Source organism: Peromyscus leucopus, chromosome 5, assembly GCF_004664715.2.
Source record: "Peromyscus leucopus breed LL Stock chromosome 5, UCI_PerLeu_2.1, whole genome shotgun sequence".
In the NCBI taxonomy this organism is placed as follows: domain Eukaryota; kingdom Metazoa; phylum Chordata; class Mammalia; order Rodentia; family Cricetidae; genus Peromyscus; species Peromyscus leucopus.
Window position 1 is genome coordinate 86,648,646 of NC_051067.1, and position 25,076 is coordinate 86,673,721.

At 52.4% G+C, this 25,076-nt stretch overlaps 2 protein-coding genes across 4 annotated transcripts; one reads left to right on the forward strand and one right to left on the reverse strand.

Moving 5' to 3' along the window:
* Window positions 1-667: 667 nt before the first annotated feature.
* Znf319 (zinc finger protein 319) lies at window positions 668-9,928 on the reverse strand. 2 transcript variants are annotated; one of them, XM_028871429.2, is made up of 2 exons: window positions 9,880-9,928; window positions 668-7,496 (listed from the first exon to the last, which is right to left on the reverse strand). In XM_028871429.2, exon 2 carries the CDS (start codon window positions 7,240-7,242, stop codon window positions 5,497-5,499), a length of 1,746 nt encoding a protein of 581 aa, XP_028727262.1. In that variant the 5' UTR covers window positions 7,243-7,496; window positions 9,880-9,928; the 3' UTR covers window positions 668-5,496. The 2 variants fall into 2 exon arrangements, with proteins under 2 accessions (XP_028727262.1, XP_028727261.1); XM_028871428.2 differs by lacking the exon at window positions 9,880-9,928 and adding an exon at window positions 9,204-9,516.
* Window positions 9,929-9,960: 32 nt separating this feature from the next.
* Window positions 9,961-24,348, forward strand: Usb1 (U6 snRNA biogenesis phosphodiesterase 1). Of its 2 annotated transcripts, none has more exons than XM_028871425.2 (7): window positions 9,961-10,178; window positions 11,206-11,372; window positions 13,904-14,087; window positions 18,696-18,749; window positions 20,188-20,293; window positions 22,002-22,085; window positions 23,349-24,348. In XM_028871425.2, exons 1-7 carry the CDS (start codon window positions 10,063-10,065, stop codon window positions 23,451-23,453), a joined length of 816 nt encoding a protein of 271 aa, XP_028727258.1. In that variant the 5' UTR covers window positions 9,961-10,062; the 3' UTR covers window positions 23,454-24,348. The 2 variants fall into 2 exon arrangements, with proteins under 2 accessions (XP_028727258.1, XP_028727259.1); XM_028871426.2 differs by having other exon boundaries at window positions 9,961-10,160; window positions 23,349-23,629.
* Window positions 24,349-25,076: the final 728 nt, after the last annotated feature.

The window sequence follows — 25,076 nt, forward strand, 5'->3', positions numbered from 1 at the left end:
GCACGGTGGCTGAATGCAAGGCTAAGGTCTCAGGAGGAAGGAATCGGGAGGAAATGGCCTCACGGGTCAGACTAAATTATCATCTAGTATTTGGTGTTGTGCTGACAACAGGCAGAGACATGGGGAAGATTTGCCTCCTTCACGCAAATCCAGTGGACAGCTTTGGGAAGCCAATGGCAGAGTCCATGGGGTGTTCCTTCCAAATGACGGAGAAGAAACGGACCTGCCCAAGGTTCCCAGCAGGGATGCTGAAGTCCTGCCTTGGATGAGAAAGGTCACGGGAATGCTAGCGAACATGCTGGTGGTGCAAGGAGGAACTGGGTGACTGGGATTTATTTAATTTGTTTTTTCTGGGCCTGCGTCCTTCACCCAGTATGACTAGGAAAGTTCACCACATAATGTGGCCCAGCTTTGAGGCCTTTGCCTGGGCCAGCGATCCACCCCTGCTTTATTAGTGTCTTGAGTCCAGTGAGAAAAACAGGTAGGCAGGCCAAGCCCTTTAAACCCCAAGCCACATTCCTCTAGTCCAGGACGCCGCAAGGGTCAACCCACAGCAGTAATTGAGGTTCTTGTCCACTGGCTGTGCATCTAATACCAACTTTATAAATACAAGAAATAGAAACTGTGCCTAAGAACTAAGGGTGTAGAAAGCATAAGCAAAACCACGTGAGTACATACTTTTTATTAAGTTTTTAAGCGCTTCACAGTCCTCGTGAGGTAAGTCGTTTAAATCCATTTTATAGCTGGTTAAGTAAATGGACTTGGGACTGAAGAGATGGCTCAGAGGCTGAGTACTGGCTGCTGTTCTGGAGAACCCAGGTTCGGTTCTCAGCACCCACATGGAGGCTCAAAACCATCTGAACTCTAATTCCTGGGGATATAACCCCCCTCTTCTGACCTCCAGGGGCACCAGGCACACAGGCGGTGCACATACACACACGCAGGTAAAACACTCACTCATATAAATTTAATAAATGGGCTTGAGGAAGGTGTGATTGGCCCCAGAGTGCATAGGCGGTGGCTAGCACAGCTGGGAATCGAAGGCAGTGAGATTGTGACCACTGCATTCTACTTCTTTCCTGCTCTGACGAACATGCCAAGTGTGGGGAGGAAAGCACGGGGGCTTAGAAGGGATGTCCCATTAGAAAACTAAGAAGCCAAGATTGGTGGCATACACATACAGTCCCAGATGATCTAGAGGCTGAGGCATGACAAACAGCCCAGGAGTTTGAGACTAGCCTGACAAAGACAGGAATGCTCTCAGTACTAGCAGTGGCTACTACCTCATGGCCTTGACCTCCTCTTCAGGGGTTCATGGCTCATTATCAACAGATCCCATCAGAAATCTTTACTGCTGCTGTAACCTTGGGGATAATGTAACCAGCGTGACCTCACCTCTAGGCCTTTGGACCTGAACACAATTCAGTTCCCTGGCCTTTACCACAGACCCCAGCATGCCTCCTTGCTGGTCTGTCCTACCCTTAGGATCTTGTCTCCCAAACTTTGTTCAAAGCCACTCTTCCACCAGAAATGCTTTCCCCACCCCTTCCTATCCAATCTCAAAAAGCCTCACATGCTCCTCCTCCCGTTCTTCTCAAGGACCACAAACACAGGGGCCTTGGCTGTTTCAGGGGATTCACATCTCTGGCCAGTAGGCTTAGTTGCCAGCTCCTTTTACCTCCATTATGAGGTTCAGGAATGGGGTCTGAGACCTCCAGAGCCAATGCAAGCACATTTGGACTGAATGAAATTCCTGCTACAAAGTAACAGTAGTGTTTATTACAGAGCAACATGGGGAAGGTGCATCATAGCCCAGGGTCTGGGGCTGACAGCAGGACAGGCCCAAGCTGAGATGGGGTGTGGTGGTTGTTACAGTCCCAGATGTCAGTGGCCATTTTTGCTTTGTGTTTGCCTGTGGGTGTGTGGACATGGGGGAGGCTAGAGGTCAACATCAGTATCTTCAATCACTCCCCACCTCATTTTTCGAGACAGGGTCTCACTGTACCCAGTATTCACCAAATAGCTAGACGGACTGGCAGGAGCTCCAGGAATGTCCGTATGTCCTGTCATTCCCCCACCTGTGTGTGCTCCCAGCCTAGGGTTACCACCATATAGGTGCCGGGCATCCAAACTCAGCTCCTCGCACTTGAGCAGCATGGACTGCACTAACTGGGCCTCAGCCCCTACTCCTTGATTCATGAAACCCTTTAAACTCTCATCTGAAGTTCTTGCTTTGTGCCTGGCAAACAGCAGGTGCTCGGTTATGGTCGTGCAGGAACTAAGGCAGGAATGCAGAGCCAGGGTGGGGTGAGGATATAGTGAAGAGAGAGACCCCACAAGCCTGCCCCCACACAGACTGACAGAAGCCAGGGCTCTTCCTGGGGGTGTGACCTCTCAGGAACAAAATGCTTGCTTCAGGATGGGACGACGCAGACCTCATCCGCAGAGTCTGGCGTGGGGGCCTTGGGTGGATTGCCACAGGGTCAGTAGTTCAGGATGGGATGGCAGTGTGCTCTGAGGAAGAGCAGGGTGATGAGCCAGGAAGGAGGTGCAGCCTTTAAGGACCCACCTCTCTGCCTGCCTGGGAAAGTGGACAACAGGTAGTTTGGATCTGTCAAGGAGCGGAACACTGGCTGGGGCAGAGGGAGCACTTTGTCGCTTTGATCCCCTGGCCAGACTGGGTGTCAGGGACAGTCCTAGCCAGAAAAGCAACCTGGAGCCAGAATGTCAGCGATGTCCTGGCCACACTGCCTGTCTTGTATTGTACCTGTGTGCAGGTGAACTCCAGGCCACTCACCACTGTGTGGCTTTGACAATCCCTGGGCCTCCAAATGGTCTGGACAAAGGAATGTTCAGGTCATTTCTGGCCACCAAGCAGTTTTATCTAGGCCACACTAGAAAACAAGCTGGGCCTGGAGCACAGCACAGACACAAAGGTCCCTTGCTGTTAGCTGCCGAGTGGCAGAAGCGACAGGAAGGAACCTCCTGGCTTCTCAGGGCCACACGGGGGATGAGAGAAGCATGGGGTCTGGATTGGTCTTAGAACACTTGTAGTATAGGTAGCTCCATGTCCTTTGAACTTTCTACCTTTACCTAGGACAGGGCGCCCTTGGCGCTCAGATGCCAGGTTGAGGGCTATTTCTCCCTCTCTCTAGCCCCACCCTGGCCTTTGAGAAATGGAAAGCATGTGAGTTGCAGGCAGACAGCTATGGGCAAGGACGGAGTAAAAATGTGTGGAAGGACGGACGTAAAGGCACTGGGCTCGGTCTCCCAAGGGATCACGGCAGGGCAGACCAAATGGTGGAGCGGGCTAGCCGGGCTAGGCGGGTTTACCACTGTTCCAGGGAGCACCTGAATAAATTGTTTTGCATCTCCAGCTTCTGGCCTTTCACGAGCTGCTGGTTTCTCATGGTCCAGCTCCCTCCTCAAGGGCTATGGTTAAACCTTAAAGTCAGGTGGGGTGAGGTATATTGCACTTGTTACCCTTCAGCTTGTCCATAGCTTCCCCTCAAGAGTCTCAACAGTGTCTCCATGCAATTCTCACAACAGCGAGGTAAGTTAACCTCCCAATTTGTTTTTTGGTTTTTGACAGATGAGGCAACTGTGTCCCAAAGAGGTTAAGTGACCAGTCCAAGGTCACACAGCCTCAAAGCTCGGGCTTCAGGCCTAGCCCCAACCTGCCACTCTGTCCTGTGTAACTCTCAGCCTCTGCACTTCCCATCATCCCCTTTGGAAAGAAGAGGTGGAAGAGCTGGGCGGCAGCGGTCCACGTCTTTACTTCGGAGCACACATCAGACTCACTGTGGGGTGACATCAAAACGGCTGCCTGAAAGGGAGTCATTCTTTGAAAAATTCCAAACTCTCGTATTTATATATGATCCAAAATGACATGAAATTACGCTATACAATGTTATGAATAGTATAACAAACTGCTTTTAGAATGCAAAATGAAAGGAAAAAATTAGCAAGTCGGACTGGACTGTTGTAAGCCTGAGTTCCAGTCTTTTGAGGCTTTGTGACCAAGATTCAGCCCAAGAGGAGTGTTAACCTGCCTCTGTGGACACAGGCGAGAACCTGGGCAGGCAGAGCAGGTGCATGCGGCCAGCTGGATTTTTAGGAGAGGTGTGGTGGTGTCGTCCTACCTGGCTGGCCCTTGTCTCAGGTGCTGGTCAGTCTTCTTTCAAGACTCATGGATAGGGAGAGGGGGGCTGAGAAGGGCATGGGCAGGGCTGGGTTCAGGATGATGACTTTGACAACAAAGGCCCTCCAGGCTCTTGAGGTGGCTCTGGCCGTCCAGTGATGGTAGCTGACCATGTACCTGCTAAGAATGCTGCCCACAGGCTCCTTTATCCCTGTGTTCCCAAGTTTGCCATAGGAGGCAGGCTGTGAGTAGCCAAAGACCCAAGAGGACTCTAGGACTCAAAGGAGAGCAGGTTGTTTTGGCAACAGAAGATCCTTAGGGCCCAAGCCCACAGCCGGACTGATGGCTCATGGAATCCAGGGGCTGGAAGGGCCCTGTGGGGTGAGAAGCCATTCCTCACCCTGGGTACTCAGAACTCCACTGGGCCCCTAGGAAGGGCTGGGACAAGCTGATGCTACGACTCTGAGCCCCAGACACTTTGGTTCACACAATTTGGGAAGAAGGGACCTGTTTATAACTACTGGGGAAATCATGGGCTTGGTTCTCCTCCCTCGCCACCTCAGAGATGAGGCTGGGGGAAGGGGGACTAACAGCCCTCCCCTCTTACAACAGCAGCTCAAAGGGAACGTTACTTTCCCGGAAGCTTAGAACTACTCACAGCCAGGAGGGGGCTTCCACAGACTCGGGATCACCCTCAGCACACAGGCTGCTTGTGTCCCTTTCCCTGCCGACAGCATGGGCTGACCTGAGGGTGTCACGGAAATTCATTCCTGCTTCCCCCACCCTGACTGGGCCCCGCATCTCCAAGCACACCCTGCCCAAAGACTCCTATCCTACATAGCTTAACTATCAGAAACTTGGGGTGGGGCACATTCATTCTAGCTGGGCAGTCAGAGGACTGTAGCTCACGGTCTACACTCTAAGTCTCCAGAACTGTCACAAAGCTGGCCTTTCCCGGCAAAAAAAAGCAATTTGAGGAGAAACCCTATTTTCTTCTTCCCAAGCCACCTGGCTTCTAACTAGGCTGAACAATTTGGGAAGGGGGTTGGCATCCCTCATACCTGGGGCAGAGAGGCACCTGACTACAGGTGGGATTCAAGTTCCTTACAGATAAGGAGGACAGCAGGCTCTCAGAAAGCAAGTCCTGTCGTGGGGGAGAGGTCAATGGAATCTGGTCTGGCCACAGCAGTTTGGCTCCTCCGATGGCCGGGCTGGTGCCGGTACTCAACATGCACACCCTCCACCTGCCCAGGACCCTTCGGTCCTCACTCCTGAGGAGGGAGCTGGCTGACAGGCTTGCTGCCATGCAGCTGCAAGCAGGCGAGACTAGACAGGCCAGGCGGTGGCCCCGGGCCTTAGGGCAGGCAGGCCGCCACCTGGTAGGCGCCCTCCGCAGCGGCGGCGGCAGCGCTGTGCTGGGCACTGTGCTCCTGGAGCAGCGCCACATCCAGGAAGCGCTCGCCACACCACACACACTTGAACTGCTGCTCGCGGGCGTGCACGCCCTGGTGCTTGTTGAGATGCTCGCGCTGCTTGAAGGCTTTATCGCAGTTGGGGCACTTGTAGGGCTTCTCGCCCGTGTGCACCCGCCGGTGGCGCTGCAGGTCGGAGGCGTACTTGAAGCGCTTCTCACAGTCCGGGCATTTGAGGGGCTTCTCCCGGGCAGGGTCACAGCGGTGCTGCACAAACTCCGAGGAGGAGAAAAAGCGGCGCTCACACAGGGTGCAGCGCAGAGGCTTCTCGGCTGCAGCGCAGTGAGACAGCTGGTGCTTCTGCAGGGCGGATGCCCGCTTGTAGGCCTTGTTACACACCGGGCACTTGAAGGGCCGCTCTGTGGAGCTCGGCAGGCACTTGTGCCGCAGCAGCTCAGCCGACTGGTCGAAGCCCTTCTGGCACACGGGGCACTTGAAGAGAGTCTCCAGGGTGTGCACGTGCTGGTGGTAGAGCAGGTGGCTGGGCTGCCCAAAGCCCTTCTCACAGAGGCCACACTTAAAGGGCTCTTCCGTCTTGTGCGTGCGCCGGTGCCGCATCAGCGCATACTGCTGCTTGAAGCCCATGGGGCACAGGTCACACTTGAAAGGCCGCTCGGCACTGTGGGTGCGCTCGTGCTGCCGCAGGTCCGACGGCCTCTTGAAGGCCTTCTGGCACTCGCCGCAGCGGAAGGGCCGCTCCCCGCTCGGGGTGCACGGGTGCTGCAACAACTCGGACGACTCCTTGAAGTGCAGCTCGCACACGTTGCAGCGGAACAGGTGGTGCTCCCCCGAGTGGGCGTACATGTGGCGCACCAGGTGGGAGCGGTGCTTGAAGGTTTTCTCGCAGACGGCACACTTGTAGGGCCGCTCGGAGCTGTGCGTGCGCTTGTGGTGCACTAGGTGGGAAGACTGGCTGAAGCTCTTGTCGCACAGCGTGCACTTGTACGGCTTCTCCCCCGTGTGGATCCGCTCGTGCCGGGAGAGCTCCGACAGGTGCTTGAAGGGCTTCTGGCAGATGGGGCAGCTATAGGGCTTTTCGGGTTGTTCCGCGGGGGCCACGTTAGCGGGTGGAGGCGCCGGGGGCAGCGATGGGGCGGTCGTGGTGGCTGGCTCGGCGCCCTCGGCTGGCTTGTAGGTCTTGTCACAGATGGAGCACTTCACCATGCCAGTGTGGGAGCTGTGGTGCTGGGCCAGGGAGGTGAGCAGGGAGAAGCCCATTTTGCAGACACCGCAGACGAAAGGCTTCTGCTCAGCCTGCACACACTGGTGTTCCAGCAGGTCGGTGGCCTGATGGAATATCTTGAGACACTGCGTGCACTGGAATGAGCGGTCATGGCCTGCCAGGCACTGGTGCTCGTGGGGGCTGGCTAGGTGTGCCAGGTCATGGCCACACACGCCACATTTGGGGCCTGGCTCCCCTGCTGGCAGCGGTGCATGCTGTGGGGGCTGCAGGCCTGGGTCAGGCTGCAGAAGTATGCCATAGACCGCACAGCCTAGTGGGTTCTCAGCTGTTCCTGGGGGCAGCGAGTGTTCAGCCAGGGCCGGTGGCGGCTCTGCATGGTGCTGAGGCTGCGGTGCCTGCGGCTGTTGTGGCTGCGCCTGCGGTGGCTGCTGCCAGCTTTCCGACATGCTTGGGAAGATGAAACTGGGTTTGGACAGTAATGGCTTCAGTTTCCCCGCTTAAGGTGAACCCAACCCGGAGAGAGAAGCTACCGGATCTCAGGGGCGGACAAGAACCTTGCACAAGGCACAGAGGAGGCTGGTCAGACAGCCCTGGTCATTAGCCAAGAAGAGAGCTACAAGGCAGTGTTTACAGGACAGGCGCTCTTCGAGACGGGGTCCCAGCAATGCCAAGAAGGCTCTGCCTTCCCCAGTAACCGGCTCTGTAGGGAAGAGAGACACAGTGAACTTGAGGCAGGAACAAGTGGCCCTGCCCCCCCCCCTTTTCCTGTGCTGCCCACACTCACTGCATGGACATAAGCTGCCTAGGAGGGAGATGCTCAGGGCGGCAAACCTACTCCCTTCACGTTATCCAAGAAGTCCGGTAGCAGCTCCACTCCTCCATGCAAGGGGAAGTGAGCTCTTTCCATGCCCATTTTCTTCAATTCCCCATTCTCCAGCAGGGCATCTCAGCCTCCACAAATCCCCTCTAGTTTCCAAATGGCCTTATTCAGTCAGGTGTCTCACAGGGTCTGGGGTGACCTGTCCCCAAGGCCTGCCAGCCCCTTTCACATTAACATGAGGACACCACTACTTAGAGACCAGAGAAGCTGGCTAGCAGAGGGAAGCCACACCCCCAAGGCACCCGTCCTAAGGCAAACGGACTCTGGGAGCTAATATTAAAGACATCAGTATTAAGGACTGGTCCATGACCCTCTTCACCTGCACTCCAGGCCTTTCCCTGGGCACATGCATCTCTGGTTGTAACAGGATGAACGGCCTTAGAGGGCCCTGAACTCCTGGCAAGCAGGGTTAAACGAGAGGTTCATAGACCCACCCAGCGTGGAGACCCTCTGCCCGGCGTGGAAATCCTCTACCCAGCATAGAGATCCTCCAGGCTGAACTTCTGTATTCTAATCATCTCCCAGAGGAACACGCTGTAAGAAAGTGTCCTGTTTGCCTGAGTTATACATGATAAAGCTCGCCACAGGGTGTTTCTCCTCCAGGTCCAAAACATTCACAGTAATCAATGCAAGATAAAGCCCACCCAACCCCAGCAAATCTCTAATTCACCACTTTGAGGCAGCGTAAAGAGAGGGAGGAACTTTTGGAACTAAAGGCAACCTTTCCAGGCTCTCGGCTCATCTGCCACTTAAGATTGAAAAGTCTGCAAGTTTTCTCTCTAAGAGGAAGAAGGTAGAGATTGACCCCACAAGCCAGTCTGGCTTTTAACTGTTCCGCTGAAGAAACAAAAGAATCACGTTAAAAGTTGTCATCCTCAGCATCTCCTGGGAAAGGAAGGGGAAAAGGCGCTGCTGCGTTGGTATAGTACCAAGAAGTATGAACAAGCATGAACTGGTCATTCTAGCGTTCCTAAGGTAGAAATGAGAGGTGGACTGCTCTGAACGCTGTCTGGTCTAGCCGTACCGATCCAACTGTGTGTTATTTTATTTTGGTATGAATGGCTGTCAGCCCCAGCGGCCACCCCCACTCCCCACCTCCCGGACCAACCCCACTGCCTACCCTGACCCTTCTCCAGAAAGGTGAAGCCAGGAACACTCTCAGATCACTCCGCAAAGAGCAGGAGAGGGGAGGGGAGGGGAGGGAAGGCAAGGAGAAGCCCCCACCTGCGCCCCACCCCAGTCCTTCTTCTCCGGGTAACTGAATGAAAGCTGGTCGCCTCCCATCGGGCCCAGCTGGGCTGCCTCCTGTCAGCTCTTGCTCTGGATGGCCCAGCCGCAGCGGCCCGAGAAAGGCCTGAGAAAGGGTGGCTCGGGCCGAGGAAGGCCCCAGAGCCTTAAACCGTGCCCGGGAAGCGACTGTGCTTCCAGGCCTGGCCTGGGCCGCCCCAGAGCTCAGGAGGCTCTCCCGAGGTGCAGTGGGCACCGGAGTGGCCCCCCAGATGCAGCCCCGGATGCCCTGCAGCTCACCTGCTCCAGGCCGCCCGTGGGGTCAGGCGCGGGGCGAGCGGAGACCAGCTGCTTTCTCGGCTGCCTCTTTATTCCGGCTCCATCCGCGGCGGCGCGGCCTACGCGCCCCGCCAATCCCCGGCCTCGCGTAGCAGAGGCGGGCAGCCCAGGGGCGAGAGACGGGTGTGTGACGGCCGGAACCGGCGAATCGACTCGCGCACTCGGGCTAGCGGGACCCGGGCAGCGGAGGGACGAGCGAGCGGACAGACCGACGGTCCTGCAGAGACCGGCGGACTGGCGGGCGGCGCGAGGCAGGGGAGGCGGGGCCGGGGGAGGAGCCGCGGCCCGGGCGGCGGCTGCGGAGGAGCCCGCGGCACGGTGCGAGGCCGCCCCCTGCCGGGGACCCGCGGGCCCTCCGGCCCGAGCCTGTGGGTACGGAGGGGCGGGGCTGGAGCCTCGGGATCCGCTCACGGAAGCCTACGGAGCTGAGACGCCCGGGTGCAGTCGCAGCCCTGTCCCTGCAGGCGACAGCCCGCCCCACCCGACCCTCCGGTCTCCTGCAGCTGACGTGCAGCTCAGCCCTCTCAGGAGTGATCCTGAGATCCTGGGGCTCTGACTTGGTGCAGGTCTGACAAGCGGACCCGCACCGGGGCACTAGGACGACCGAGCGTTGCAGGAGGGCTCCCGCAGCACTTACCGCGTAGCCGGCGGGCGCAGTTTGCGGTAGTCCTCTGGGCCCCGCCCCCTCCGCCGCAAGGCCCCGCCCCGAGGTGGAGCCCCTCTAGGTCCCGCCCCAGAGGGCACTTCCGGCTCAGCGGAACTCGGTCCGCCGGCCTGGGTTCCCCGCGGGTTCCGCCTGTGGTCAAGGCCCCCGCCCTCCATGAGCGCGGCGCCCCTGGTGGGCTACAGCAGCAGCGGCTCGGAGGATGAAGCCGAGGCCGCCGGCGCCCCCGCCGCCGCGGGGCGGAGCAAGCCCAGGTCTGGGGTCCGCCGTTGGTGAGGAGCGAGGAAGTTTCTATCGCGAGGGCGCGATTCTTTTTGAAACCCTGGTGGGACCCGAGCCTCCGGGATAACCGGGAGGGTGGGTCGGTGCCCCGGGAGGAAAAGAAGGGACGTCGAGGGAAAGGAGGATTCAGAGCACACCCTGGACAAAGCCCCCAAATGGCACCCTCCTACCCCCTTGGCCAAGGCGAAGTTGGGAGCGAGGACATGGGTTCAAGACAAGCCCTAGCCGTTGCATTTGTCTCCTTTGGTGTGCAAGCGTGTTGCTTCCAAGATCTGTCTCGTCATTTGAACACAGTGCAATAATAACCAAAGCTTTTCATTCGTCTAGTAAATGCTCAGTGAACAGCCACTGGGAGCCATACTGGAGACTGGACACTCCCGACTGGCACAAAACCCGTGGGAATCTTATACTTCAAGGGCCTTAGGTTCTTTTGGTTTTTCGAGACAGGGTTTCTCTGTGTAGCTTTGCGCCTTTCCTGGAACTCACTTGGTAGGCCAGGCTGGCCTCAAACTCACAGAGATGCTGGGATTAAAGGCGCGTGCCACCACCGCCCTGGCCCGGCCTTAGGTTCTTAAATACCGGTCTTTGCTGAGTGCAGTATGTCGGCAGTTCATTGCGCAAGAGCTCCAGCAAATAGAAATATGCTTTACACACAAGGAAATTAATGTACAAGATCACAGAGCTGCTTTAGTTCAGGCCTGTCCTGCTAGGTAATAAGGATTTTCACGCCACACAGCTATCTGCTCAAGTGTTTCCTATAGGGATCAAGAGCCCAGCTGAGGGGCTCCCAGAGTAGCTGGGAGACTTCAGTAGTTCTAGAGAGCTATGGCTCTCTAGAAGCTCGAACACCACCTGCCTAGAGATATACTCAGCCACTGTGGCTGAGGTAGGAGGATCAAGTTTGAGGGCAGCCTATACTACATGGCAAGACTGCTGTAGAAAGAATCACTGTGCATAAGGGCTTAGAACTTTTGTTGTATGTGCAAAGGGAAACAATGCTTATTCGTTCTTTTGCAGTGACCAGAACCCCCTTCCCACTCAGAGGTTTCCAGTGCCTGACAGTGTGCTCAGCATGTTCTCTAGCACCGAGGAGGGGCCCGAGGATGACAGTACAAAACATGGGGGACGCATTCGGACCTTTCCCCATGAGCGGGGCAACTGGGCCACCCACATCTACATACCATGTGAGTCACTTACTAATGGCAGATGGCCCAAAACAAGTACCTCCTAGCTGTGCCTAGGAGGAAGAAACCAGGGCCCCTGTATTCTGGACCCATCCCACCCCAACCCTGAGGTGGTGACAGGCTGAATCAGACCTCGCTCCACAGAGTGTTCTTGAAGTTACTAGCCTTCTCAGGGTCTCTGTTTCTACACCTCTAAAGTGGGGTGATAATATCTATCTCTTCGGAAGGTTAATTCAGATAATCTGTGTCAGTTTAGCACGGTACACAAAGTGTCGGCTCTAATTGTGTGTAGACTCACGTTATCAGCATCCACCGTCAGTGCTACATTTCTCACAGCAGATGAACCCACTTCTTTTTTCTTTTTTCTTTCTTTTTTTTTTTTTTTTTTTTGTAGTCCTGGCTACCCTAGAACTCAGGAGGAGATCTGCCTGCCTCTGCCTCCCCAGAGCTGGAATTAAAGGTGTGGGCCACCACCACCTGGCTTGAGCCCATATTATAATCACCAGACTTCCTGGTTTGTATTATGGATAAATCTTGGTGTTGTGCATTCTGAGTTTAGACAAACTTAACAAGATGTACATCTACACTATCATGTAGAGTAGTATCACTGCTATACGAATCCGTCATGCTTGACTTAGCCATCCCCTCCCTCCACCAACACCTGTTTCACAAATTTGCCTTCTCCAAAATGTCATAGAAATGGGATCATTTAGTATATATAGCCTTTTCAGATCGGCTTCTTTGGCTTAGTAGTGTGCATTTGAGGTTCCTCTGCCTCGTCACACTTGACAGATCATTTCTTTTTAGTGCTCACTAATATTGCATTGTCTGGCTCTACCACAGTACATTCACCTACTAAAGGACATATTGGTTGTTCCTAAATTTGGGCAGATATGCATAAAGATGCTTTAGGCTGGCCCAGTGTGGCAGCACATGACTTTAATCTCAGCACTCGGGGGTAGACGCAAGTGGATCTCTTGAGTTCTAAGCCAGCCAGAGGTATGTAGTGAGACTCTGTCTCAAAAAAATAAGGTAAAAATAAAATAAGTGCATTGTGCTACAGGCTTTTGTGTGGACATGTTTCAGCAGCTCCTTGGTGTGAAATGATAAGGAGTGTGACTGATGGACTTTATGATTGTATGGTAACAGTATGCTTAATTTTTCAAGAAACCACCAAATTGTCCCCCACAACGGCTGTATCATTTTACATTTCCAACAGCAATGAATGAGGTGCCCTTGTCAGCACATGGTGCTGCCACTGCTCTGCAGTGCAGACTAGTCTTTCTCCTTGTTGACCGATATGGAGCATCTCTCATATGCTTTTTGCTATCTGTCCATCTTCCTTGGCAAGTTGTATATTAGGATTTGGGGCCTATATTTAATGAACTTTTCCTTCCTTCCTTCCTTTCTTCCTTTTTCTTTTTTGAGACAGGGTTTCACTGTGTATCCTTGGTGGCCTGGTGTAGAAGACCAGCTCTGACCTGTTGGAGGGTTCTTGGAGGGAAGAGAGAGGAATGAGGAAGTAGTAGAAATATAGATGGAGGGGCTGGAGAGATGGCTCAAAGGTTAAGAGCACCGACTGCTCTTCCAGAGGTCCTGAATTCAATTCCCAGCAACCACATGGTGGCTCACAACCATCTGTAATGAGATCTGACGCCCTCTTCTGTATACATAATAAATAAATAAATCTTTAGAAAAAAAAAAAAGAAAGAAAGATAGATGGAGATGATGAGAAAGACAGAGACACAGGATAGCTTTGGGAGGGCCCTGGGTCAATACCCAGTCACCTCGAGTTTTGTTCTAATGGGCTTTTTATACATCAGCAAGGGGAGAAGCAAAGACCTCCCCCATCAAGATCAAAGCACAGCGTACAGCCAAGTGTAGATCCTTCCAAACACCCAGTAACCACGGCCCTGGCCAAACCATCCTATTATGCAGCCCTGCTGAGTAAAGCAAGCTCAGATTCTCTGACCTTTAGTGAGGTCTTACTAGGGAGCCTCTGTGGGCCCCCACAGCCTGGAACTCACTATGTAGACCATGCTGGCCTCAGACTCACTAAAATTCACCTGCTGAGCTCCCAAGTGCTGGGATGGTGAACACCTCCCTTAATCTAGCTTTCTTACCTAGAGGTTCTACATTTTTCTGGATTCCCTATTAGGTATTCCTCAGTCTGGGGCTTTTCCCACCTCACCCCGCTTCTTGGCAGTGTCTTTTACAGAGCAGACATTTTTAAGTTTAATAAAGTTGGTCTTATTAATCCTCATAGCTAATAAACAGTACAGTGGTCTGACTGTGTCACTTAGAGGGACACTGGGAAGTACTATCATGTGTGTCCCCATATATATCATACACACATACCACACATATCAAAATAAATTTATCTGAAGACATTCACATTAAAATATTGGCAGGCGGTCAGCTATAGGCTACTCCTGAAACTAGGCTAACAGGGGCTTCTCTGCTCTCCCAGCTTTTTATTCATCTGTGACAGCTTGGCTGAGGCCAGTCCACTCTCCCTACTCTCTCTCCAGATGAAGCGAAGGAAGAGTTCCTGGATCTGCTTGACATGTTGCTGCCCCGAGCCCAGACATTCGTGCCCCGGTTGGTGCGGATGGAGGAGTTCCACCTCAGCCTGTCTCAGAGCGTGGTTCTCCGTCACCACTGGATCCTCCCCTTCGTGCAGGTGCTCAAAGACCGCATGGCCTCTTTCCAAAGGTGAGCACTCCCCTCTCCCCCCCCCACCACCCCCACCACCCCCCGGCTTTGGTGTGCTTGGAGCTAGGAACGGTGGGTGCCAAGCTGGCAGACCAGACCTAACGACCCGAGGCTGCTGTGGCCCGGCCCGTGTGGTGCAGGCACCTCACAGAAGCCGCTGACTGCTCTTCCTCTGGGTTGTGCACAGAGACCCCCACTGTCTGCCGCTAAACTCCTAGGATTTCCAGCACTTCTGTGGCCAGATATGTGAGAGCTCCTCCCACACCAACACTCTGCAGCCTTCCAGATCCTGACTGGATAGCCTTCGGTTCAGTTCAGTTCCGACGCCAAATGTCGCCGAGTGCAGCCTCACAGGCTAAGAGCTTCATCCCTCAGGCTGCCCCCCACAGTAGATGCAGCTCACATTGAGTCCCTAGGTTAGCCAAGAATTCTGATTTTGTTACAGACCAGAGCTTTCAACAACCCACCCCTGCTGCCTCCTAGTGACCATTTGCTAGAAGGACTCACAAAATTCAGGAACACAGCTCACTGCCTAGATTTCCAACTTGTCACACAGAATTTGATTGATGATTGACTGAGGCAGGCAGGCACCCTGGGCCAGGCTGGCCTTGGATTTATAGCAATCCTGCCTCAGCTGCCTGAGAACTGGGCTAGGCATAATCCACCACACAGACCTACAGAGGAGAGAGAGGGGTGGAGATGCTAAGGAAGCACTGTGTCGCCGAGCTACATTCCCATCCCTTACAAAGGATATCTATTTATTTATTTATTATGTATAAAGTGTTCTGCCTGCAGATATCCCTGCATGCCACAAGAGGGCACCAGATCTCATTACAGATGGTTGTGAGCCACCACTATGGTTTCTGGGAAGTGAACTCAGAACCTCTGGAAGAGCAACCAGTGCTCTTAACCTCTGAGCCATCTCTCCAGCACCCCCCCCCCCTTTATTTTTTGTTTTGTTCCAAAGGATGTTTTAAAAGATAAATGAAGAGTGACAGAAGAGACCCATAGGGCGGGGTTTAGAAAGGATGCAGCTGGCCCGCTCCAGCTTGCTCCACCTACCTCAGGCATTTCTGCACTTACCTAGGTACACTGCTCCTGAAATCCTGGCCTGCCCTTTGACCAGGTCTCCTCCAGTTGTTCTCAGGATCCCTTAGAGTCAGGAGTCACCTGATCCTGCTGCTGTTGATGGCCCAAGGATTCATCGCACTCACCCTCACATGTCCCCATGCCCTCCCCTCTTCTGGAGTCAGAGCCCCTCTGCCCGGGACTGTGGCTTCTCTCTGAATGCTCATGGCCTTCTCTGGGAACTCTGCTCTCCACTGCTTCAGTAGGTGCTTGCTCAGGGCTGGGCAGGAGTGAAGAGATTCTTTCTGGGCTTCTCTGGGTCCTCCGAGGGCTGGGTCAATAAAGAACTCACAAAACTAGCTTGTTAGTGGGTTTCTGAATCTAATTTAATCTTAGTCTTTTTTTTACACCCCCCCCCCCCCCCGGTTTTTTGAGACAAGGTTTCTCTTTGTAGCTTTGGAGCCTGTCCTGTAACTTGCTCTGTAGACCAGGCTGGCCTTGAACTCAGAGATCCGCCTGCCTCTGCCTCCTGAATGCTGGCGTGCACCACCACTGCCCTGATTTTTTTAAAATACTTTTTATTTTGCTGTATGAATTTTTTTATAATTTATTTATTTTATGTGCATTAGTCTGCATGTATATCTGTGTGAGGGTGCCAGATGCCCTGGAACTGGAGTTACAGACAGTTGTGAGCTGCCATGTGGCTGCTGGGAATTGAACCCAGGTCCTCTGGAAGAGCAGCCAGTGTTCTTAACCGCTGAGCCATCTCTCCAGCCCCTGTATGAGAGTTTTGCCTGCATGTATGTATGTATGTGCCTGTGCTGGTGGAGGTCAGAAGAGGGCATCAGAGACATGGGAGGCTGTGAGCCTCTGTGTGGGTGCTGAGAACTGAACCCCAGTCCTCTGGAAGAGCAGTCAGTGCTCTTGCCCACTGAGCCATCTCTCCAGCTCTGTCTGCAGTCTTTCTTCATAGACACCCCTAGGAAGGCCTGAAATGGGTGGAAATAGAAGTCTTACAGTGAATCCCCAACTCCACTGTTTAGGGGGCCTGAGGCTCAGGAACTCTGGAGTGTGGCTCTTCCAAATGGAAAAGCTCCCCCATTTGGTTGAGGAGGAAAACCAGGATGAAGCGCATCTCATTCTGGGCCACTGTGATTGCCACTATCAGATTTATTAAGCCAGCTGTGCATTATCAGCTGTATCACAGGTGCCAGAACCCAACCTAAATTGGCTTCACCCAAAGGGAATTACAGATGGGTTCAGAGATAGCCCTAGTTTCATGCATGCGTAGATGGAGGTAGCCAGAGATGTTACCTGAGTTGTGCTGTCTCAGCTCTGTCCCACGAGGTTGACTTCCTTCTCTCAATGACAAGGGAGCCACCAGTACGTGTATATGCATCTTCTTATATGCGAGGACAGGTGCGTACATTCCACAGCGTGCATGTAGAAGTCAGGTGTTGGTCCTTACCTTCCACATTGCTTGCCATAGGATCTCTTTATTGTTTTTCTGCTGTGTGTCTCAGACCACCTAGCGTGTGAGCATCCGGGATTCTCCCATCTCTGTCCCATCGAAGTTCACACTGCTGTGCCCAGCTTTCACGTGGGGTCCAGAGTTTTGAATTCACGTCCTCACACTTGTCTGGCTACTTTTACCCATTGCGCTGTCTCCTCCACCCTGCAGGCTCCTTTGAAATGTGTTTATTAGGCTTGAGAGATGATGCTTTAGCAGTAAGAGCACTGGCTGTTCTTGTAGAGGACCTGGATTCAGTTTCCAGCTCCAACTGGCAGCGCAAACTGTCTGTGACTCTAGTTCCACGGGCTCTGATGGCTTCTTCTGGCCCCCATAGGCACTCTGTACACATGGTGCACAGACATACACAAACAAATAAGAAAAGTAAAGTGTAAAGTGTGTGTGCATGGGTGTATGGGTGTGTTCATGCATATGTGTGTCAGTCTGCCTCTGTGCATGTGGAGGCCGAAAGAATACATCTGCTGTCATCTGTCATTCTCTGGCTATTCCTTTGAGACAGGGCCTTTCCCAAACCTGGAGCTTGTGTTTTCCTGGCTAGGCTTGGAAGCCTGCAAGCTCCAGCGATCCTCTGTCTCTGTCCAGTTTATAGCTGGGGTTACAGGTGTACACAGGATGCCCAACTTGTTAGTTGGGTCCTGGTATCAGAACTCTAATCCTTCCTGTATATATTAGTTTCAGCAAAAGTCATGGGAATTGCTTTGGTTAGTCTGACTCTGTTCATACGTCCCCCTTATAAGTAAAGAGTGGAAATGCCCTTTCCCCTTATTCTAGAGAATGCTGCCCTTATCTTACTGGAGCTCTGTTTCGTGGACAAACTAGCATTCAAGCTGGGTGATCGGCAGCACTGTCATGGTAACAAGGCTGACATGGTACTGCAGGCATGCTGCCCAAAGGTGAGAAGCCAGTGCAGAATTCACAAGGTCTGGTGGGAAGCCGCTCCCTCAGCCTCCGAGTGGGCACTAGTTCTTTAACAGAGTGCGCACCTTGCTGGGACCTCCGGAAACTGCCCAGGCGTCATTGCAGGAGGTATCATTCCCTGTGAGACGTGTGTAGCCTGCTGCCCTGCTCACTTGAGGACTAGAGAGCAGCCCCTGTGCCGCTGGGTTGGTGTCTTTGAGGAAATGGATTTGATGATGTCCTTGCTCCATGGGCTGCCCTGTGTCCCTAGTTAAGCTAGACCAGCTGCAAGCCCTCGGTTTCTTGAGTTGAGATGACCAGACCTGGACAGTTCAGCTCTGACTCCGGAGCCTGTGTAACTAGTCCAGGTGCTGAGTGAGCGGGGGTTTCTGCCCCACTTCCTACCACCAGACCCACTTCAACAGAGACTCACTTTTCAGGTGAGAGAAGTGCTTTGCAATCAAATGGACTGAGCCTCAACTCCTGCCTTGCCAAATTCTGCCTCACCAGGTCCATTTTCGTGTCTATAATTGTAGGGCCTACCTCACAGGGTCATATCAACTAACTTTCCACCCACACGACAAATGAGTTTCTCAGGTGCACGACATGGTACACAGCACACAGGTGAAGCTATGGGTCAGTAAAATTGGTAGCTTCCACTTAAATCATAGAATAACAATATTGATTGTAAAATCAGTTAATTACATTTTTAAAGTGCTGTTGGGGGAGGTATTTAGAGGGATTGATGTTGCTTGTTTGTTGAGATAGACTCTTACTACAAATTGAGAACTTCTGTCTTGGCCTCCTGAGCATGGACTGTAGACATCCGTCACCACTCACAGCTGAAAATGCTGGTATTTAAAACATGAACTAGCCGGGTGTGGTGGCACACACTTTTAATCCCAGCACTCCAGAGGCAGAGCCAGGCGGATCTCTGTGAGTTCGAGGCCAGCCTGGTCTACAGAGTGAGATCCAGGACAGGCTCCAAAGCTACACAGAGAAACCCTGTCTCAAAAAACCTTAAAAAAAAAAAAAAGTACTATTTTACTTTCTTGTTTTTCTTTTTACTTTCTTTTTTTTTCTTGAAGTATCTTTCTTCTTTTAAATTTCAGGTTCTTCTTTACTGCCAACCAAGTAAAGATTTATACCAATCAAGAGAAAACCAGGTGGGTCCCTGACTTTATTGCAAAGACAGAGGGGATATACTTCCTTTTCACATATACTTGTGGGGCATCTCTTCCCAAAATTAAGATAAATTTTTATTTTTTAAAAATAAATAAAATCCAGCCGGGCAGTGGTGGCACATGCCTTTAATCCCAGTACTCGGGAGGCAGAGCCAGGCGGATCTCTGTGAGTTCGAAGCCAGCCTGTTCTACAGAGTGAGATCCAGGACAGGCACCAAAGCTACACAGAGAAACCCTGTCTCGAAAAATAGATAGGTAGATAGACAGACAGACAGACAAAGCCCAAGCTTGTTCAGGAGAGCTGAGGGAGTTTGGGGAGCGGCGCAGATGTAGGGGAACCATCTCAGTACAGAGACAGCCTGTGAAGCGGAGGCCTGCTCCTGTCTAGCCCCCGCCCTGCCGTGGTGATGAGCTCGCCCCTCTCACCTTCCTCCCTGCACCTTTTCTCTCTGCACCTTTCTCCTTCATTGCCAGCTGAGCTAAAACGGCGTGAAAACTTAGAAGTCCTAAAGCATTAAGAGGGCATTTTTAGCCAGGAGCGGTGGCGCACACCTTTAATCCCAGCATTTGGGAGGCAGAGGCAGTCAAATCTCTGAGTTCAAGGCCAGCCTGGTCTACAGAGCGAGATCTAGGACAGCCAGGGCTACACAGAGAAACCCTGTCTCAAGCAACAACAACAACACCCCCCCAAGGGCATTTTTCTCTGCAGGGCCTCCCTGTCCAGTCCATTCACAGGGACACTCCTCTCATCTGCTCTGAAAGGGCTCCCTCCTCCCTTCATCCTAGGCTATATAACTTTATAGTCTAAAGGGTTTCCAGGAGTGGGGAGTCAACAGTGTCAGATATTGCCAAGCAAGCGAGGACAGGATTCGTGCCTTTGATAACACAGAGATCAGTATAATCATTGGCCACTTTGACAAGAGCATTTCTGAGGGAGGAGGGTTGGAGGTGGAGACCAGACAGTACAGAGGAAGATAGCAGACCACTGTGGTGGTGGTCTACAGTGTTTCCTTGAGAATGGGATGATGGGGCTGGCTGAAGATGCGGTTCAGGGGGGGATTTAATTACTAAAGACAGCAGTTCTCAGCACCAGCAGGGGGGCAGTGGGTACCACAGAGCAGGGCTCGGACAGGGTGAGGAGTCCAGGAGTGCCGGAGAGTGGAGGGGCAGGAGGGCGAGGTCCGCAGTGATAGATGAAGGCTGCCCTGCAGGGATTCTTAGACATGAGGGGAGATCCAGTGAAGGTGCGTTTTTAAGTGCGGGAAGTGGGGGGGATTGAAAGAATTGGTTCCTGGAGCAGCAGGGGCATGCACAGGAAATCCCTGGACTTCCTGTTGGGTGCCTCCTACTTCTACTTCTGTGGATTGTGCTCTCATAGGCTGCATTTTGTACCCCTGCTCTCTCCACTGCCTCTTCCTAGGACCTTCATTGGGCTTGAGGTCAGTTCCGGGCATGCCCAATTCCTGGACATGGTTTCAGCGGTGGACAGAGTCATGGAGGAATTTGACCTCACTACCTTCTACCAGGTAATGCACACGGTTGAGGGAAATGAAGAGGGGTCACTGTTTCTGCCACAGAGCTGCTGCTCCGTTGCCCTGTCTAGAAAGAACATCCTCAGAGAAGCCCCATCAGAGGAAGCTAAAGAGACCTCCAGAACCTCCCCATGTGGAGCCCTGATTGCCAGCCCACGGGATTGGGGTCTGGGGTGTCAGAAGTTGTAGTCTACCCAGAGTCCAACATCAGAAAACTGTTTGTGCATCTTAGATGTGTGCTTTCTACTCTGTAAGGTATCCATGTGTGCCTTGTTTTTCCTAAGTAGCTGTCTCAACACTTAGCAAATTGACCCTCTGGAAGAGTTGTAGCTTCATGTCCTCACTGTACCTCCCTCTATCCTTCTGAGGACGCAGCGTCCAGCTTGAGTGTCACAGCTTTAAAAGGCCATTGGTTTATTCGATGTGTTTTTAAAACCATGCCATGTGTGCAGTTAGTTTTGAATAGAGATAATTATTGTTTCTTCAAAATTGTTGACATTTTTGGGTTTTGTTCAGTTAATCTGAAAAGTATGGGCTCTGCTGGAATGTTCTAGATCTGTTGTCATTTGTTTTTGTTCTTTTGGGGGCCCCATTCAGCTCCCACATAAATCACACACAGGCTTATTCTTAATTATAAATACCCGGCCTTAACTTGGCTTGTTTCTTGCCAGCTCTCCTTAACTTAAATTATCCCCTTTACCTTTTGCCTCTGGGTTTTTCTCATTCTCTTACTTCTGTAAATCTTACTCTTACTCCGTGGCTTGCTCTGTAGCTGGGTGGCTGACCCCTGGAGTCCTCTTCCTCCTCTGGCTGCTGCTTCTCTCTCTTCCTCCCGATTTCTCCTGTTCATCCTCTCTTCCTGCCAGCTCCACCTATCCTTTCTCCTGCCTTTCTATTGGCCAATTCATTATTAGACCATCAGGTGTTTTAGACAGACAAAGTAACACAGCTTCACAGAGTTAAACAAATGCAACATAAACAAAAGTAACACACCTTAAAATGATATTCTACAACACAGAACTGGGCATGGTAGTACATGCCTTTAACCCTGGAAGCTGGAAGTTCAAGATTAAGGTGCCTGCCTATGTGATTGGTTTCTGATAAGGGCTGTAGCTTGTAAGAGGCATCCCTCACTGTGCCCTTCCCTCATGGAGGGAAAGGAACACACAGCTCTCTACCCCTCTCTTTAATTTTTCATTATTTTTGTGCTTATGGATGTTTTGCCTACCTGTATGTCTGCGTACCATGTGCATGCAGTGCTCTTGAAGGCCATAAGAGGGTGTCAGATCCCCTGGAACTCGTGTTTCAGACATTCCTTACAGAGGCTTGTTAACCATCAAGTGGGTGCTGGGGATCAAACCTTTGTCCTCTGGAAAAGCTGCCAGTGTTCCTAACCTCTGAGCCATTGCCCATCCACATCTGTTTTTCCAAGGGCACCACCTGTGCCCTCATTAACCCTAACTGCCTCAAATACCATCACATTGGGGGTTTCACTATTTGCATTTTGGGGAGGAGTACATTTCAGTCTGTAGTGGGGACCAGCCCAAGCCATTTTGTCTGTGTGGGCAGGGGACATGGCTTCAGCACTAGGGGCACACCAGGGCTCCTACAGGGAGACCTGACCGACTGTCATAGACCTGCTAGGATGATGGGCCTGCCATGGCATCCAGTGATGGCCTGATTCCCTGCTTTTCTTCCCTAGGACCCTTCATTTCATGTCAGTCTGGCCTGGTGTGTGGGTGACGCACGTCTCCAGCTGGAGGGACAGTGCCTGCGGGAACTACAGGTAAATTTCCAGGGAAGGGACACAGACAGAGCACTGAGCTCCAAAGATGAGGGGAGGAGCACATGACAGTAAGGGAAGGACTGGCTCCTGAAACCTAAATCTTCAGGAGACCCTCAGCCCTCGCTTCCTGCTCAGATGTCATCCCTGAGCCAGCAGCAGCAACATCTGGGAGCTAAGCAGCTCTGCAGGTGCTCTGGCCCCACCCCAGACCCGAACAGCAGAACTGCACTCGGGTAACAAAATCTCCAGGGCTTTGGGTATCCGGCTTTACACCTGACACGTGATGAGAGTCAGCCCCGCCCCCGCCCCGTCAGTCTCAGCCATTTATCTGAGGTCAGAGGTTTGGGTCTGGCAGTTGTAAATGTAGGAAGGATGCCAGGTCCCAGGAACCTCCAGCCCCCAGAGCCTGTTACATCCTGGATTTTACTTTTGAGTCGGGGTCTCACAATGTCTCCTTCTTGGCCTGGAACTCACTGTAGAGCAGGCAAGCCTCAAACTTGCAGTGTCCTTCTATCTCAGATTCTGAGACTGCAGGCATGTGCCACTCTGCCTGGCTCCATTTTGATAGGTGACCTTCCCGTCAGTGCCCTGGAAGAACTCGCAGTGCCCAGTGCCTGGCAGGGCCCGAAGGCGGGCAGCAGCATGGCCCTTTGTTGGTAGCTCTCCTCTTTTTCTCAGTAGAAGCCAGAAATCCATATTTTTATGTGCAGATTTTAATGGAAAAATCTGATTTTCCAGTGTTGGCAACTGATTTGGATTTTATTTATTTATGTGTTATTAATTTTTTTTGGTTTGTTTTTTCAAGACATGATCTCTTTTTGTAAACCATTCTGTCCTCAAACTCTAAGCGATCCACCTGCCTCTGCCTCCTGAGTGCCTCATTTGGATTTTTTAAAAGTACTTTGCAAGTCAAACTCTGTGCAGGCCATGGGCCATCATCTCTGTAGGCACCTTCCCCTTGACCTGATCATGTCTGAAAAGGTTGATGTCTAGCTCCAGGAGAGCCCAGTCCCAGACTAAACCGAACTTCACGGTAGTCACTGCCCCAGTGCACTGTGTGGGTCCTCCTCTGTAAGCTGGGGTGATGGGCCCTACCTCACATGACTGTAAGGTGATTGGACAAGATAATGATTGCAGAGCCTGGAGTCTGCAGGACCCAGGCCCCTCTCGGTATTGCCCAGTTTACCGGACTGGGGTTGTCTGTGGTGCCTCTGGGTCTGGTTTCCCTTAACATGGCCGTCTTCTCCCTGCTGCTGGCGGAAGGAAATCGTGGACGAGTTTGAAGACTCCGAGATGCTGCTGCGCGTGCTGGCTGAGCAGGTCCGCTGCAAGTCTGGGAACAAATTCTTCTCGATGCCTTTGAAGTGAACCTTGTCCTCTCTACAGACCACCTGAGATGGGGGAACCTGCTGCCGTCTGGGGGGGATGCCCCAGCAGGAAGTGTGATGATCACACACCGAGCACTGCTCTAACTAACGGGCCCCTCTCCTGGTCCTTTTGGGTGGTAGGTTGATAGGCTGCTGGTGTGGTGTGGTCATTTCCAGAAATCACCAGTAGAGGGCAGCCCGGACCTCTAATTCTTCTGTTAGTCTAGGAAAAGAAAATGAGCCCTGCTGGGGAGCTCACCCACACTCAGTGGGGTCCCCCTGAGGTCTCTCCACTGCAGTGATCTATATTGATGCCATTGGCCATCATACCAGTTTTTAAAATCATTGTGCCCTGACTCACCTCTGTCAAACTGGGGGCTCCAGTGAGTCTCACCCTCCTTTTAATCTCCTTTATTTATCACTTTTTCCCTTCATCCCATCCAGTGCCAGAAGAGGTCATTTCAGGGCCAGGGCACAAGGTGCTAATTTGTGGTCAGCAGCAGTTTTCCCATTCCTTTCCTCCCACTTACCCAGCCAGGTGCCTGGGGAGAGCCCAGCAGATGTTTCATTTTGGCCTGGCTCTGGCTGCCGGCCAGGCCTCCAACACCTATGACCCCTAGTTTCCCCCATCAGCTTTCCCAAAGAAGCACAGAGGCACCTTTCCTCCAGGCAAAATACTCCTACCCCTGTGGCTGAGCATTCTTCAGGGGTGGGGGTGTCGTGGGAGGTGGAGAGGGTCAGAGAGGCACAGGAGATTTTATTTTCCACCAAACTCTTATCGGGGCAAAGAACCAATTCTCTCTGGTTGTCATGGGGATTTCTAGTGATGAGTGAAGAAACGTTTTTTTACAGTTTTAAATTATGTTCAACAAATAAAATCTGTCTTTTTAATGTGGTGTCTTGTTTTAAACGACTCCTATTCTAAGGGTGAGCGGTGCCTCTGCCTCCCCTCCAGCTAGCTTCACAGTGCAGGGGGCTCTGGGAGGCTGTTAGAACTCTGAGGACTTTTATGTATTTATTTATTTTAGTGTATATGTGTTCTGAGGACAGCTCTCAGGAGTCGGTTCTTTCCTGACACTTTGTGGGGTCCATGGTTGTCTGTTCTCAAAAAGTAGTTCTAGCCGGTGCGCCATCTTAGCACCCCTCTGTTGTAACTGTGACTCAAAAAAAAAAAAAAAAAAAAAATCGGTTGAGGACCCTGGAGAGGTGGCTGCTCTTCCTGAGGGCATAGATTTGATTCCACACACGTGGCAGCTCAGAACCTCGGTGACTGCAGTCCTGGCCTCCTCAGGCACCAGGGATGCAGGCAAAACGCCCATACTCATAAGATTTTAATTTTAAAAAGAAGTAAAAAGTGGAGCTGGAGAGCTAGCTCAGTCAGTCATGTTCTTGCTTTGTGGGCATAAGGACCGGAGTTCAGTCCTCAGAACCCACTTTAAAAAGATGCTGTGGCACTGAACAGTGTAATCTCTGCACTGGGGAAGCAGAGACCAAAGGATCCCTGAGCTCACTCACCAGCCAGCCCCGCCTATTTGTCAAGCTCTAAGCCAATGAGAGACTCTGTCTCAGAAAACCAGGAGGATGGTTCCTGTGGAAGAACAGACACCCAGGCTTGATCTCTGAC

Bases quoted from the DNA above. Each gene is read 5' to 3' on its own strand.
- Znf319 (XM_028871429.2), bottom strand. From the start codon at position 7,242: ATGTCGGAAAGCTGGCAGCAGCCACCGCAGGCGCAGCCACAACAGCCG.
- Usb1 (XM_028871425.2), top strand. From the start codon at position 10,063: ATGAGCGCGGCGCCCCTGGTGGGCTACAGCAGCAGCGGCTCGGAGGAT. The intron at 14,088-18,695 runs GTGAGCACTCCC...TTTAAATTTCAG, and splicing joins CGCATGGCCTCTTTCCAAAG to GTTCTTCTTTACTGCCAACC. The intron at 20,294-22,001 runs GTAATGCACACG...TTTCTTCCCTAG, and splicing joins ACCTCACTACCTTCTACCAG to GACCCTTCATTTCATGTCAG.